We start from the raw sequence: 12,960 nt of genomic DNA, 5'->3' as shown, positions 1-12,960 counted from the left end.
TTAAAAACCACGTCTTATTTAACTCCTCCCTTCTCTTTCCTCTTATAAACACTTTTATGTCCAACTTTCTGTCCCTGACCCTTCAGATCTTTTGGATCTCTGGGGCCTGGGTCCAAGCCCCTCCTCCCAAAGCCCTACTCCCTCTCCTCAGCCAGTTTTCTTAGATCCTAAAACTTCTCCAGTTTCTCCAGAAAATCCCTTAAATACCCAGCTGCCTGTTTTCACTTTCCTTTATTTGCAAGGTTTACAAAGAGCACTCTGGCCTGATCTCCAGGCCCAGGATATTCAGGTTACTCACATAAATACTAAAAGCTAGGAAGTTAACTTAGCACAAGCACCTGAGAAGGGGGGTAGGGCTCTCTTTGCTGTTCCTTATAGCTCCTCCTACTTTCCAGGTCTCTGTAACCAGTCTCTGATTGTACTGTAGTTATCAGACAAGCCAGACAGCCCCCTGGGGAAAACCCCACATACAGAGGAAACAGATGGCCGGAATTTCTTCCAGCCCCTCTTATAAATGACCGGGAAATGGCTCAGCTGGAGGCTGGTATTCAAGGCTTGATAGGAGCAATACTGGAGACTACCTCCCCCCCACAAAGTGAACTGATCTGAGGTTGAATTTTGCACTCAGGAAGGAGAGCAAAGACCTTTCTTGAACGCTTTGTACAGACTTTCCAAAAGCATACTGCCTTGAACCCAGAAGCCCCAGAACATGGAAATCTTTTAATTTCTGCTTTAGTGGGAAATTTTCTCCCTAGTATAAAAAAAGCACGGCGGTCCTGCCAATCGCTGAGGGTGATAAGGGAGGCAGCTACACAATTCTTTGAAAATAACTTACTGGAATATAAGAGAAGGGGTGCCTGGCTGGCTCGGTTGGTAGACCATGTGACTCTTGATCTCGGGGTTGTGAGTTCTAGCCCCACCTTGGCTGTAGAGCTAACTTAAAAAAAAATTAAAAGAAAAGGATACAAGAGGAAATGTAAAAGCAACAATTCTTGCTTTGCAACTTGAATCTTCAAAAAAGCAAAAGCATGACTCTGAGAGTAACTCAAAATCTACTTGGAGCCCTCCCCATTTGCCTCCATACAGTTGCAGATACTGTAAAAAAATCAAGGAGAAACTCTGGAAGAAAAATTGTCCTGCGTGTAAGAGAAAGGAAAATTTAAGGAGCAGAAACAATCTCCCTAGACCCTATCACCCCCAGAAGGTTTTTCTCCTCCTGTGGGACAGTTCCCTCTCAAATGACAAGTCAGCTGATTCTTACACCCCAGAGTCTGCCATTCAACCTAAAATAGAGGATTGGGAATTGGATTTTTTTTTTAAGATTTTATTTATTTATTTTGAGAGAGAGCATAAGCAGAGGGGAGGGGCAGAGGGAGAGGGAGAAGCAGAGTCCCCACTGAGCAGGGAGCCCCATGTGGAACTCAATCCCAGGACTCTGGGATCATGACCTGAGCCAAAGGCAGATGCTTAACCAACTGAGCCACTCAGGTGCCCCAAGGGAATTGGATTTCTTAATTGAGAGTGGTGTACCTTTCTCCACAATCTGCTCAGAGAATTTATCCGTACCTGTCACCTCTGAGTCTATTCAGGCTATAGGAGTCCCTGGGCAACCTATTTCACTGCCTCTATCCCAGCTTACCCCAATATCTTTAGGCACTCTTCACAGCCATCATGTGTTTTTGTTTTTTTTTTTAAGATTTTATTTGAGAGTGAGAGAGAGGCAGAGAGAGCATTAACGATTTGGGGGGGGGCAATGGCAGAGGGAAAAGGAGAAGCAGACTCCCCGCTGAGCAGGGAGCCCAGTGTGGGGCTTGATCCCAGGACCCTGAGGTCATGACCTGAGCAGAAGGCAGATGCTTAACTGACTGAGCCACCCAGGTGCCCCCAGTCATGCTTTTCTGGTCTCCCAACTCCTCACCAGCATACCTTTCAGGTGGAGGTTTCTTATGTAAATGTAATGCCACTATAAAATATAGTAAGAAAGGCATTTTTATTTCCCTATCCTCAAACCAAACCCCAAATTTCCTACTTTGCTTATTGGAAACTCATCTCAATTTAAGTTCCTCTGAAGAGGATGAGTGTCTAAAAGATATCTCAGTTGGGGCGCGTGGCTGGCTCAGTCAGTGGAGCATGCGACTTGCAATCTTGGGGTTGTGAGTTTGAGTGAGTAAGTAAATATATACATACGTATGTACATATGTACAAGCCCAATATCCTCTTCCCAGAGACTCAGTGAGGAATTGGACCTATAATAGATCTCCTTTGCAGCAGGGTATATTTGTCTTTACTTCCTCACCCTGTAACACTCCAATCTTGTCAGTAAAGAAAGAAGGTAAATTTGACTCAGGTAGGAACCAAACATCGATTTGTACACACCTAAGAGCTGTAAAATCTTTTATAATTCCTCCCAATCCTGTAGTCCCTAACCCAGCTACTATTCTTAACCTTAATTCCTGCTGATGCAGCCTGATGTATAGTAATTGGCCTCTGCTCGGCTTTCCTTTCAATCCCTTTGCATACTGACTCACAATTTCTCTTTGCTTTTACTGTTAGAGGGAGACAGTTAACGTGGGCTTCCATACCTCAGGGATATTGTGAATCCCCTTCACTGATTTCCCAGGTCCTTAAAGCTGACTTGGATTCTGTAGCCTTCCCTCAAGTTTCCACTCTTGTTCAGTATATTGATGACCTTTTTCTTTGTCATCAAAGTAGGCAGGGAGCTCTTACAGACTTACTCATTCTCCTAAATGCACTAGCTAAACAAGGCCGCAGAGCCTCCAGATCGAGACTTCAGTGGGTTCAAACAGCTATGACCTACTGAAGACATGAGATATCTCAGAGCACTCAAATCCTCACCCCAAGGGGCACCTGGCTGGCCCAGTCAGAGGAGCATCTGATTCTTGATTTCCAGGTCATGAGTTCAAGCCCCATGTTGGATGTAGTGATTACTTAAACTTTTTAAAAATCACCCCAAAATGCTTTGAGTCAATTTTGTCCACTCCTGGCCTTCAGAGGCACTAACCTTTAAAGCCTTAAAATTAACATTGTCCATACCCCTAGCTCTTAGTTTACCTAGTTTTGACAAACCTTTTAATCTGTACTGCCATCAAAATAACAAGATTGCTGCAGGTATTCTAGAACAATCTTTTGCCTCCCAGATACGTCCTATGACATATTTCTCATGCCAGTTAGATCTTGTGGCATCGTGTATACCCCCATGTTTGTATTGCAACAGCCGCAGCTGCCACCTTGATTGACAAGCCCAGTAGGCTTAACATTAGGCTCCCTCATTCACCTCTGTTTGCCATTCTGTGTCTGCCGTCTTAGAAGTTCGTAAGACCTAGCATCTTTCTACACGTGACAACCACTTATGAACAGGCTCCTTTGGCCAACCCTTTTATTATCTTATGTCATTGTAACATTTTTAAAGATTTTATTTTTGTAAAAAAAATTTTAATGTAATCTCTACCCCTAATGTGGGACTCAAACTCACAACCCTGAGATCAAGAGTCACATGCTTTACTGACTGAGCCAGCCAGGTGCCCCAACAAGTTTTTTTTTAAGGAGGCTCTATGCCCAACATGGGGCTTGAACTCAAGACCCCAAGATCAAGAGTCTTATGCTCTACCAACTGAGCCAGCCAAGTGGCCTCATTGTAACAGCTGAGGTATTTTACTACCCCTCCCTGATGATGGAGAGCCCCACTCCATTCCACATCATTGCATTGCAACTGTAGAAATGATCTCATAGCGACAAGAGGACCTCTTAGATACCCCTTTGAACAACCTAGATGTACTTCTATTTTGTGATAGAACCTATACAAGAAATTTCCAGGGAAACATAATAACTAGTTATGTTCTGTTTTCCTCACATGAAGTACTTGAAGCATTTCTGCCTGCTGTAAAATCAGCCCAATCTGCCAAACTCACAGCTGTTACTAGAGCTTGCACATTGGCAAAAGGGAAAACTGCCATTATTTACAGACTCCAGATAGACTTTTGGTGTCTGCCGTGCTGTTGGCACAATTTGGAAGTCCCATGGATTCTTAACTTTTAACATATTCCTATTGCTAGTGGGCATATAATTGTTGCTCAATTACACTATTCACCTCTCTTCTAAAATTACCATTGTTCACTATTCAGCCCACACTGAGGAGACTAATAAGTCATTAGGAACATTCATTAGCTGATAGAGCTAATAAATATGCCACTCCAAATGAACCCTCCCTCCATCCTTTCTCCACTCAGTATTTATTTTTTTATTATTATTTTTTTATTTTTTAAAGATTTTACCTAACAAAATATCACTCTGCCTCTTCTTCTGGTCAGTTTATTTGACAGAGAGACAGTGAGAGAGGGAACACAAGCAGGGGGAGTGGGAGAAGAAGAAGCAGGCTCCCCACAGAGCAGGGAGCCTGACGTGGGGCTCGATCCCAGATCGCTGATATCACGCCCTGAGCCGAAGGCAGATGCTCAACGACTGTGCCACCCAGGCGCCCCATCCTCTACTCAATTTTTAAACCTGCTTTTATCCCTGGCTGACATTATTAACTAATGTTAATAGGCAAATGCCCCACAATCTGAAAAAAAAAAACAGATAGATGCAAAAGAGTGCCAAACAATTACCTGAGGGGTTATACATTGGGCCAAACATACTTCCTGTAGCCCCTTCTCCTTTGACCTTTTGGCTTGTGTTTATCTCCCACCAAATGAGACGTGTGCAGATGGGGGATAGTTAAGGAACTAAAAACAATTGGTTTTGCCCTGGTTTCCACAAAACTTGTGACTAAATTATTTCCCAGTGCACCACTTACACATCTCACCAAATTTCTGGAAGAAATCAGTATAGCCATACCTTGTTTTATTGCACTTCGCTTTATTGTACTTTGCAGATATCGCATTATTTTTACAAACAAAGTTTTTTTTTTTTAAGATTTTATTTATTTATTTGACAGAGAGAGAAACAGCCAGTGAGAGAGAGAGAGAGAGAGAGAGAGAGAGAGAGAGAGGGAACACAAGCAGGGGGAGTGGGAGAGGAAGAAGCAGGCTCCCAGCAGAGGAGCCTGATGTGGGGCTCGATCCCAGAACACCAGGATCACGCTCTGAGCCGAAGGCAGACGCTTAACCGCTGTGCCACCCAGGTGCCGCTACAAACAAGGTTTGTGGCAACCCTGTGTCGAGCAAGTCTATCTGCATCATTTTTCTAACAGTATTTGCTTGCTTCCTGTCGCTGTGTCACATTTTGGTAATCCTCACAATGTTTCAAACTTTTTCATTATTATATTTGTTATGGTGATCTGTGATCAGTGATTACACCTTGCTGAAAGCTCAGATGATGGTTAGCATTTTTTAACAATAAAGTATTTTTTTAGCAATGAAATATTTTCAATTAAGGTATGCAGATTGCTTTTCTTAGACATAACACTATTGCACATTTAATAGAACTACAGTATAGCATAAACATGACTTTTATGTGCACTGGAAAACCAAAAAATTAATTTGACTTGCTCTATTGTGATATATGCTTTATTGTGGGTGTCTGGAATTGAAACCACAATATCTCTGAGGTATGCCTGTGTACCTCAGGAAGATCTCCTAGGTTTACACTGTCCTTTGTGGCACTCCAAATGGATTTTATAAATTTGCCTGTAGTTTTCAGCTATTCTCATTGTTAGATTATTGTTTACATAATAAGTGGATAGACTGAATGCTATCTAATTAGATGAGTTGATGCCACACAGTAGTTAAGAAATTAGTAACTGAGGTTATTCCTTGTTTTGGTATTCCTTTATGGGTAGAATCAGACCAAGGAACTCATTTTATAGCAGAGATTAACTACTTGCTATAAAGACTCAGGTACTAGTTAAAATTTCATACTCCCTATCATCCTCAGCCATTAGGGCAAGTAGAATGTAAAAATCAGATATAAAAAGGACTCTAGGAAAGATATGTCAAGAAACTAGATTTAAATGGCCAGAAGCATTACCCTTGGCCCTTATAAAGATCTGGAATACTCTGACTAGGAGACATGGATTGACCCCTTTTGAAATAGTGTTGGTTGTCCAGTGCCTACTGTAATCTCTAAACTTTCCATTCTTGGGTTAAGTGAGCATTATGAAAACTCAAGAGAACAATTCGATACTGCGACTAACTATATACAACACCTAACTAGTATACTTGAAGCATATCACCAACAGGTAAGAGGCATAGCCTCTACCAACTGACAAGCCTTGCCATCCCTTTCATCCATGAGATTGGATGTACATCAAAGTCTTTAGAAGAAAACAAGTACTGTCATCTTGATGGGAAGGACCTTATGAAGTACTGCTACCAGTCATCAAAATAAAAGAAACATCCTCCTGGATTCACGCAAGCCACACCAAAATAGATCCAGAATATTTCTCTCAAGACAATTAGGAGACAATCCTACAGGGAACTTTAAGTTAAGGATTTCCAGGGTCAATTCCCAGGCCCCAGAAGTAGACAGCATCAAGAAGGAGGCCTTGAGGCTCAGTTGGTTAAGTGTCCAACTCTTGATCTCAGCTCAGATCTTGACCTCAGGATTGTGAGATCGAGCCCCACATTGGACTCCACACTCAGTAAGGAATCTCTTTAAGATTCTCTCTGCCCCCACTCCGTGAGCTCTCTCTCTCTCAAATAAATAGATCTTTAAAAAGTAGGCAGCCTTTCCTGTCATCACAGATCAAGAAACTTCTCTTTCACCTGTACCCCTCCATCCTTTAAGACTCGCTACACACACACACACACACACACACACACACAATGCTACCTTGTCTCATTAATGAACACTTTTCATTTATTCATCATTTATTAGAAAGCTGACTGGAGAGTGCTTTTTTTTAAAGATTTTATTTATTTGAGAGCGAGAGAATGAGAGAACGAGAGAGAGCATGAGAAGGGATAGGGTCAGAGGGAGAAGCAGACTCCCTGTTGAGCAGGGAGCCCCATGTGGGACTCAATCCCTAGACTCCAGGATCATGGCCTGAGTCACTTAACCGACTGAGCCATCCAGGCGCCCCTCAGGCATACCCTTATGTCAGTTTACCAAACCCTGATCATGTTAACTAATCAGTATGACTTTTGATTATGTCTAACATGTACATCGTGCAAAAGAATCTGAATATTTTTCATTCCTATCACTGTGAATATGCGGTGAACTAAGTATGGAAGATGAATGTATGACAGGGTAAGGTATCCACGACTAATTTCTGCCTCTTCTTCTGTCAGTTATTTGGACCCAGGAAAACCTCTGTAGAAGCTCAAGGACAGAGCACCTGGGTGGCTCAGTCGGTTAAGTGTCTGACTCTTGGTTTCAGCTTGGGTCATGATTTCTGGGTTGTGAGATCAAGTCCCACGTTAGGCTCCATGCTCAGCACAGGGTCTGCTTGGGATTCTTTCCCCCTCCTTCTCCCTACCCCTCTGACTCCTCCCTCTGCTCTGCTTGCACCCTCTCTCTCTCTGTATAATCTTAAAAAAAAAAAAAAAAAAAAAAAAGTTCAAGGACTATTCCTTGCCCAGATAAACACAATAGGCAAAAAACCTTCCCTTTGTATCAAAAAAGGATGTCACTGGACCTTTCCTGGATGATATAGGAGGACAGTATTACAATCAAACCCTGTGGTTTGATTCCATAAATGGTATCTTCAAACCTGTCAAGGAGATGGCACAACCTTCTACAGCACAGATGTTTGGCAAATCACCAAATGTTTTGGATGGTTCACAATCCATCCTTGTACAACTTGGGGTATCTTAGCTGCTCCCCTGACTAGACTGGCCAATATTCCAAACTATATATGGGTGGATCAAAAATCTAAACTCTTGGCCAGGTGACAAAACCAAGCTTTATAGCTGCCAAAGCCAGACTTCAGACCTCCTATAGCAGGTATTTTGCAACTTGTTCTGTACTTACAAACTGGCAGGAGTACATGGAAAGTAAAGATGTATGATGCTAACAGTACTAGTAGCAAAGGTCATGGGATGTTCCAGATCTGGAAAATTACAGATTCCACTCTGACCTTGTCTGTGAATCACTCTGGCCTTTTTATCTTATGTGGCAACAAAATTTATTACAGGGTTCCCACTTAAATAAATGGTCAGGACCATGGGACTCATACCTGGCTCCTTTCTCACCAGATACTCCATCTTAAATGCCAGCTGAATTGCAAACTTGGGCTCCTTTGTTTATAAGGCCATGCCACATAAACATGCTAGGCAAGAAGTCATGGGAACACACTTGTGTACTGACACTCCCAAGTTCATTTCAGTGTTAAGGACCTTATTCCCCAGTTTTATCATTTATGACTTGAAAAAGACGAGCTTAAATCTCTCCGTGGTAATAGAACAAGAGTTCAATACCACTATGCAAACGTTGAAAATACTCCCGTCAGAAGGTAATAGCTTAGCCTCTGCAGTACTCCAAAATTGATGTGCTCTAGGCACACTGAAGCTCAACAAGAAGGAGCTTGTGCAGTCATTGGTGAAAAATGCTGCTTCTGTGTAAATGAGACAGGACAAATAGTGTCTAACTTATGTCTATTAAGAGAGAATATTAATACTTTCATTTCCAGCCCAATTCCTTTCTTTCCATGCCATTAGTGCTCTTACAAACATGGTGAACCTTCCTAAAACCCACTGGACTTTCTGTAAGAAGTGTGGCAAGCACCAAACCCACGAAGTAATATGGTATAAGAAGAGCAAGGATTCTCTATGTGTCCAGGGAAAGCAGCAGCATGACAAGAAGGAGAGTAGCTATGGTGGGCAGACTAAGCCAATTTTCTAGAAAAAAAGGCTAAAACTACAAAGAAGGTTGTGCTGAGGCTTGAATGGGTTGCACCCAACTGCAGATCTAACAGAATGCTGGCTAATAAGAGAGGCAAACATTTTGAACTGGCAGGAGATAGGAAGAGGAAAGGGCCATGTGTTACAGTTCTAAGCTTCATATTTTGTTTTATTATGAAGGCAAATCCTCTTTTTTTTTTTTTTTTTTACAAGATTTTATCTATTAGTGTGCACATGTGCTTGTGAGGGGCCTAGGGGAAGAGAACAGCTGGAGGAAAAGGGACAAGCAGACTGCACTGAGTCAGATCATGACCTGAGCCAAAACCAAGAGTCAGATGTTTAACTGACTGAGCCAACCATGCGCCCCTGCAAAAAATAAAATCTTGAGTTTATGGTCAAAAAAAGGGAGAGAAAGGGGTACCTGCCTGGCTGGGTCGGTAGAGCATGGGACTCTTGATCTCAGGGTTATAAATTCAACCCCCCATGTTGGGGGTAGAGATTACTTAAAATTGTTAAAGTGCTAAAGGTTATGTGGACTTTACCTCAATAAAAAAAAAATTTTTTTTTTAGAGGAAGAGAAGATTAACACTTTCCATCAGATCCATCAGATAAATGAAGCACAGCCATTTTATTGAACTGATGTATTCCCAGGATTGAGACAGATTTAATGGGTTGTGGAGAATCGTGCTTCGATTTGTTCCTTTCTGTTTGTTCATCTTCACTCTGTTTTTTTCTCTCTTTACAGATCTTACCACCCAGCTACTCACCTGATTCTTCTGTCCTTGGCCACCAGTGCGGCTTTTTTTTTTTTTTTTTTTTTTTTTAAGATTTTATTTATTTATTTGACAGAGATGGAGACAGCCAGCGAGAGAGGGAACACAAGCAGGGGGAGTAGGAGAGGAGGAAGCAGGCTCCTCGTGGAGGTGCCTGATGCGGGGCTCGATCCCATAACGCCAGGATCACGCCCTGAGCCGAAGGCAGACGCTTAACGACTGAGCCACCCAGGTGCCCCAACCAGCGCGGCTTTTAATGTGTGCAAACTTCCAGGGAAGTTTCAGACAAGTGGTCAGAACAAGTCTCCCCAGAATGCATGCTGATTATTTTGAGCTAAAGCCAATTAAGGCCCAAAAGAGTCAAGGTTTTTTTGTTTGTTTGTTTTGTTTTTTTTTTTTACCTCCCCCCTCAGTGCTTAAAATAATTTACATAGAGGACCTGGTCTAGGAAGAGAGCTATCACCAGAAACAATTACAGAGATTAAGGACTAGGTGTGGGAAACTGGCAGGAATTTGGGTGGCCTGCTTGTTAGAATTCCCCCTATCCCCCTTTGTCTCTGCCTGGCATGGCAAACATTTGTTTACCAAACATTTGCTCTTCCCATCTTTCTGTGAATTGTTTTCCTTCCCTTCTTAGTTTAGAATGGCATATAAGCCTCAGTTGCCTGCCTATGGTGAGCCTCTCGTTGACTCTGTGGGACTCCTATATGTACGTAAGTAATTAAATTTGTGTTTTTCCTCTTAATCTGTCGTATGTCAATTTAATTAATAGATCAGTCAAAAGAACCTCATAGGGTAAGGGAAAAATTTTCCTCCTCTACAACTATCTTCCCCTGGGCTAGCTGGCTGCTTGACATTCAATTCTTAGCTTAAATGTCTGTCACTTTCTTGGATACCTGACTACCCAGTCTAAAGTCACTACCCAGTTACTCTTACACCACTCTATTCTAATATTCTTGCAGAGTACTCCTCACACACCCCCTCCTACACATGCTTACTCGCTTTAACTCCTGAAATGTAAGATCCATATAAATAGGGGTCTTGTCTGTCTTGTTCATTGCTGTACAGCTCCTAGAAATGTTTCTGGTACCCAGGAGACATTTAAATGTAGGCCCTTAAATAAAAGTGAGTGAACAAAACTTTGAACAGCCACTCTGAGGGAAGGCCAGCACAATGGCAAATGTGTTAGGAAACAAATGCAGCAGTGTACTTGTCTTAGTATGGGGCCAGATATTAGATGAGCTGTCTTTCTTCTGAGAATCAGATGAAATTGCCTTGAACTCCATCTCATGTGTATTTAGACAAATCTTCCCTACTCTCTCTCAGGAATTAGAAGGGAAGTTGTCAGCCTTGAGCTGATCATTGAAGCCTGTAAAGCAGATGCTACAAGAACAAAGTATATAGAAAAAAGTAACAAATAGAGGACAGATTTTGGGAGCTGGGCCACAATTGAGTTCAAAAGAAGGAACAATATGATTTTCAATACATTAAGGGAAAACCCCGTGAAAAGCTTTGTTTCAGAAGTAGGGGGAAAGAAATTTTAGGGGATAGGTTGGGGGAGTAAAAAATGTTAAGTGAGACTGATAGCTATTGTCTTAGGTTAGAAGGAGGTGGGATTTAAGAATAAGTATTAATTGAGGCTATATTTTATCTTAATACTGAGGTAGGAGTCAAAAGGGCTGGGTTTGGCTCCTGTTTTATCACAAAGTGACTATAAGCCGCTGGGCAAATCAGTCTCTGAACATCAGTTTTTTCACCTACAATGTAGGAATACAAATAATCTACTAATTTCAGAGTGTTATGAAGGTTGCTGAAGATATTTATGATTTATGTATGTTGCAAGCCCTTAATTTTGTACAATTTTTAAAGTTGTCCCAAGTCAGAAATGAAGGAAACAGGTGGTAACAAGGCAGGTATACCACAAGTTTCCAGAAGAGGAGTGGAGCCAAGGAATTTATTGAAAGGGATTGCAGACAAGAAAGAAAGGGTGGAATTATTGGCTGAAGTAAAAACCCAGTAACAAAAGTCCAGTCTCTTCTTTCAGGTGCCCATTCAAGTGCCAGTTATTGGTCTACTTTTCTTCTTCTTCTTCTTTTTTTTTTTTCTTTAAGATTTATTTAATTTAAAGAGCCAGCACAGGTAAGGAGAAGAAGGGGCAGAGGGGAGAATCTCAAGCAGACTCCCCTTGGAGTGGGGAGCCCGCCTCAGGGCTCATCCTATGACCCTCAGATCATGGGGGAGCTGAAATCAAGTCAGTCACTGAACCTACTGAGCCACCCAAGCACCCCTGGTCTATTCTTGAATCATCTGTCTTTTCTACTGGCCATTCTGCTCGCTTTATCACCACATTCAGTTCTCCCTTATCCTCAAACACTTTTCTTGAACTCTGCCATAATCTTACTTTGCAATTTTCCCTCCCATCTCACCCACAACGGAGCTCTCTTCTGGGTCATTTTGGGGAGTTTTCACCCAAAATGTGCACTGTGCACCAAGGATGGTGAGATTGGCAATATTTGTCTTTGACACCCTCACCTGAATACTCCTACATATTTCCTGCCTAGAGGATCCCCGGTTGGCGGGATTTAATGATACCAGCCAGTGTGTGAAGGTGCCTTGCAAATAAGAGCGCTGCTAAAGTGTAGTTCTGAACCATCATCCAATACGTGAGGAAACTGGGCGCTCCACAGTGGGCAGACTCACTCATCCAGTGTTACAGAGCTAGTTAAAAGCTGACTTCTGCAGCAGAACCGTTTTCCCAGGATAGGCATCTAGGTAATCGCTCACTGTCGCATGGGTAGGTTCTGAGGAAAGCTAAATTGCGCCAAATCTCGCGCCTCCGGGATTCGAGGGCGGGGCGGGGCGGGGCGCACGAAGTATCGCGAGATGACGGCGTTTTCCCGCGAACTAGAAGCGCGCGTTTTTCCTGGCCGGGGTTTTGGTGAGGAGGCTGGGCAGACAGTGGCTGTGAGGTTTCGGTCCGCGGCGTTGTAGACGCTGAGAGCCGAGGACCGGGTTCCGGAGTGTGGGTCCAGCCATGCCGGCGCAGCGGCCCGCGAGCAGCGGTGGTGAGTGAGGAGACCCTCCTTCAGGGCGGCGGCGTCCGGGCGGGGGGGGAGGGGGACAGCATGGAGGCTGCAGCCGAGATTGGTGGGTAGAGTGACTCCGGGCAGAGACTGAGGAAAGAAGCGCAAGAGACTGTGGAGGGCGCCCGGAATTACACATATGTGCACGATATAGGAGATTTTACACAGGGGGGCTGCATTTTCGCGAGCATCCCGACTAGTCGACTGGGGTCTTGGCCACTTGTTGACATATCTTCAGAGGGCTGATGCTCGCGTCCCCGTGGTTCTCAGCTTTTACCTCAACTGCATCCGGGGAGATTGTTTAAT

General features: G+C 43.1%; 1 protein-coding gene and 1 pseudogene across 1 annotated transcript in view; both read left to right on the top strand.

Annotated features, from left to right (window-relative positions):
* The window catches only part of HELLS (helicase, lymphoid specific), a 57,665-nt gene that overhangs the window by 6,211 nt on the left and 38,494 nt on the right, over positions 1-12,960 (top strand). The window contains exon 2 of the mRNA XM_045809932.2: positions 9,544-12,636. Coding sequence (XP_045665888.2) covers positions 12,606-12,636 — 31 coding nt within the window. The 5' untranslated portion in view covers positions 9,544-12,605. The remainder of the gene's footprint in view (positions 1-9,543; positions 12,637-12,960) is intronic.
* On the top strand, positions 6,789-9,545 carry LOC123800353 (large ribosomal subunit protein eL42-like; annotated as a pseudogene).

This window comes from Ursus americanus, chromosome 6 (genome assembly GCF_024610735.1).
Source record: "Ursus americanus isolate L20-20 chromosome 6, mUrsAme1.1.p, whole genome shotgun sequence".
In the NCBI taxonomy this organism is placed as follows: domain Eukaryota; kingdom Metazoa; phylum Chordata; class Mammalia; order Carnivora; family Ursidae; genus Ursus; species Ursus americanus.
Note: the sequence above shows the minus strand (reverse complement) of the source record. Positions and strands in the feature narration are given on the sequence as shown.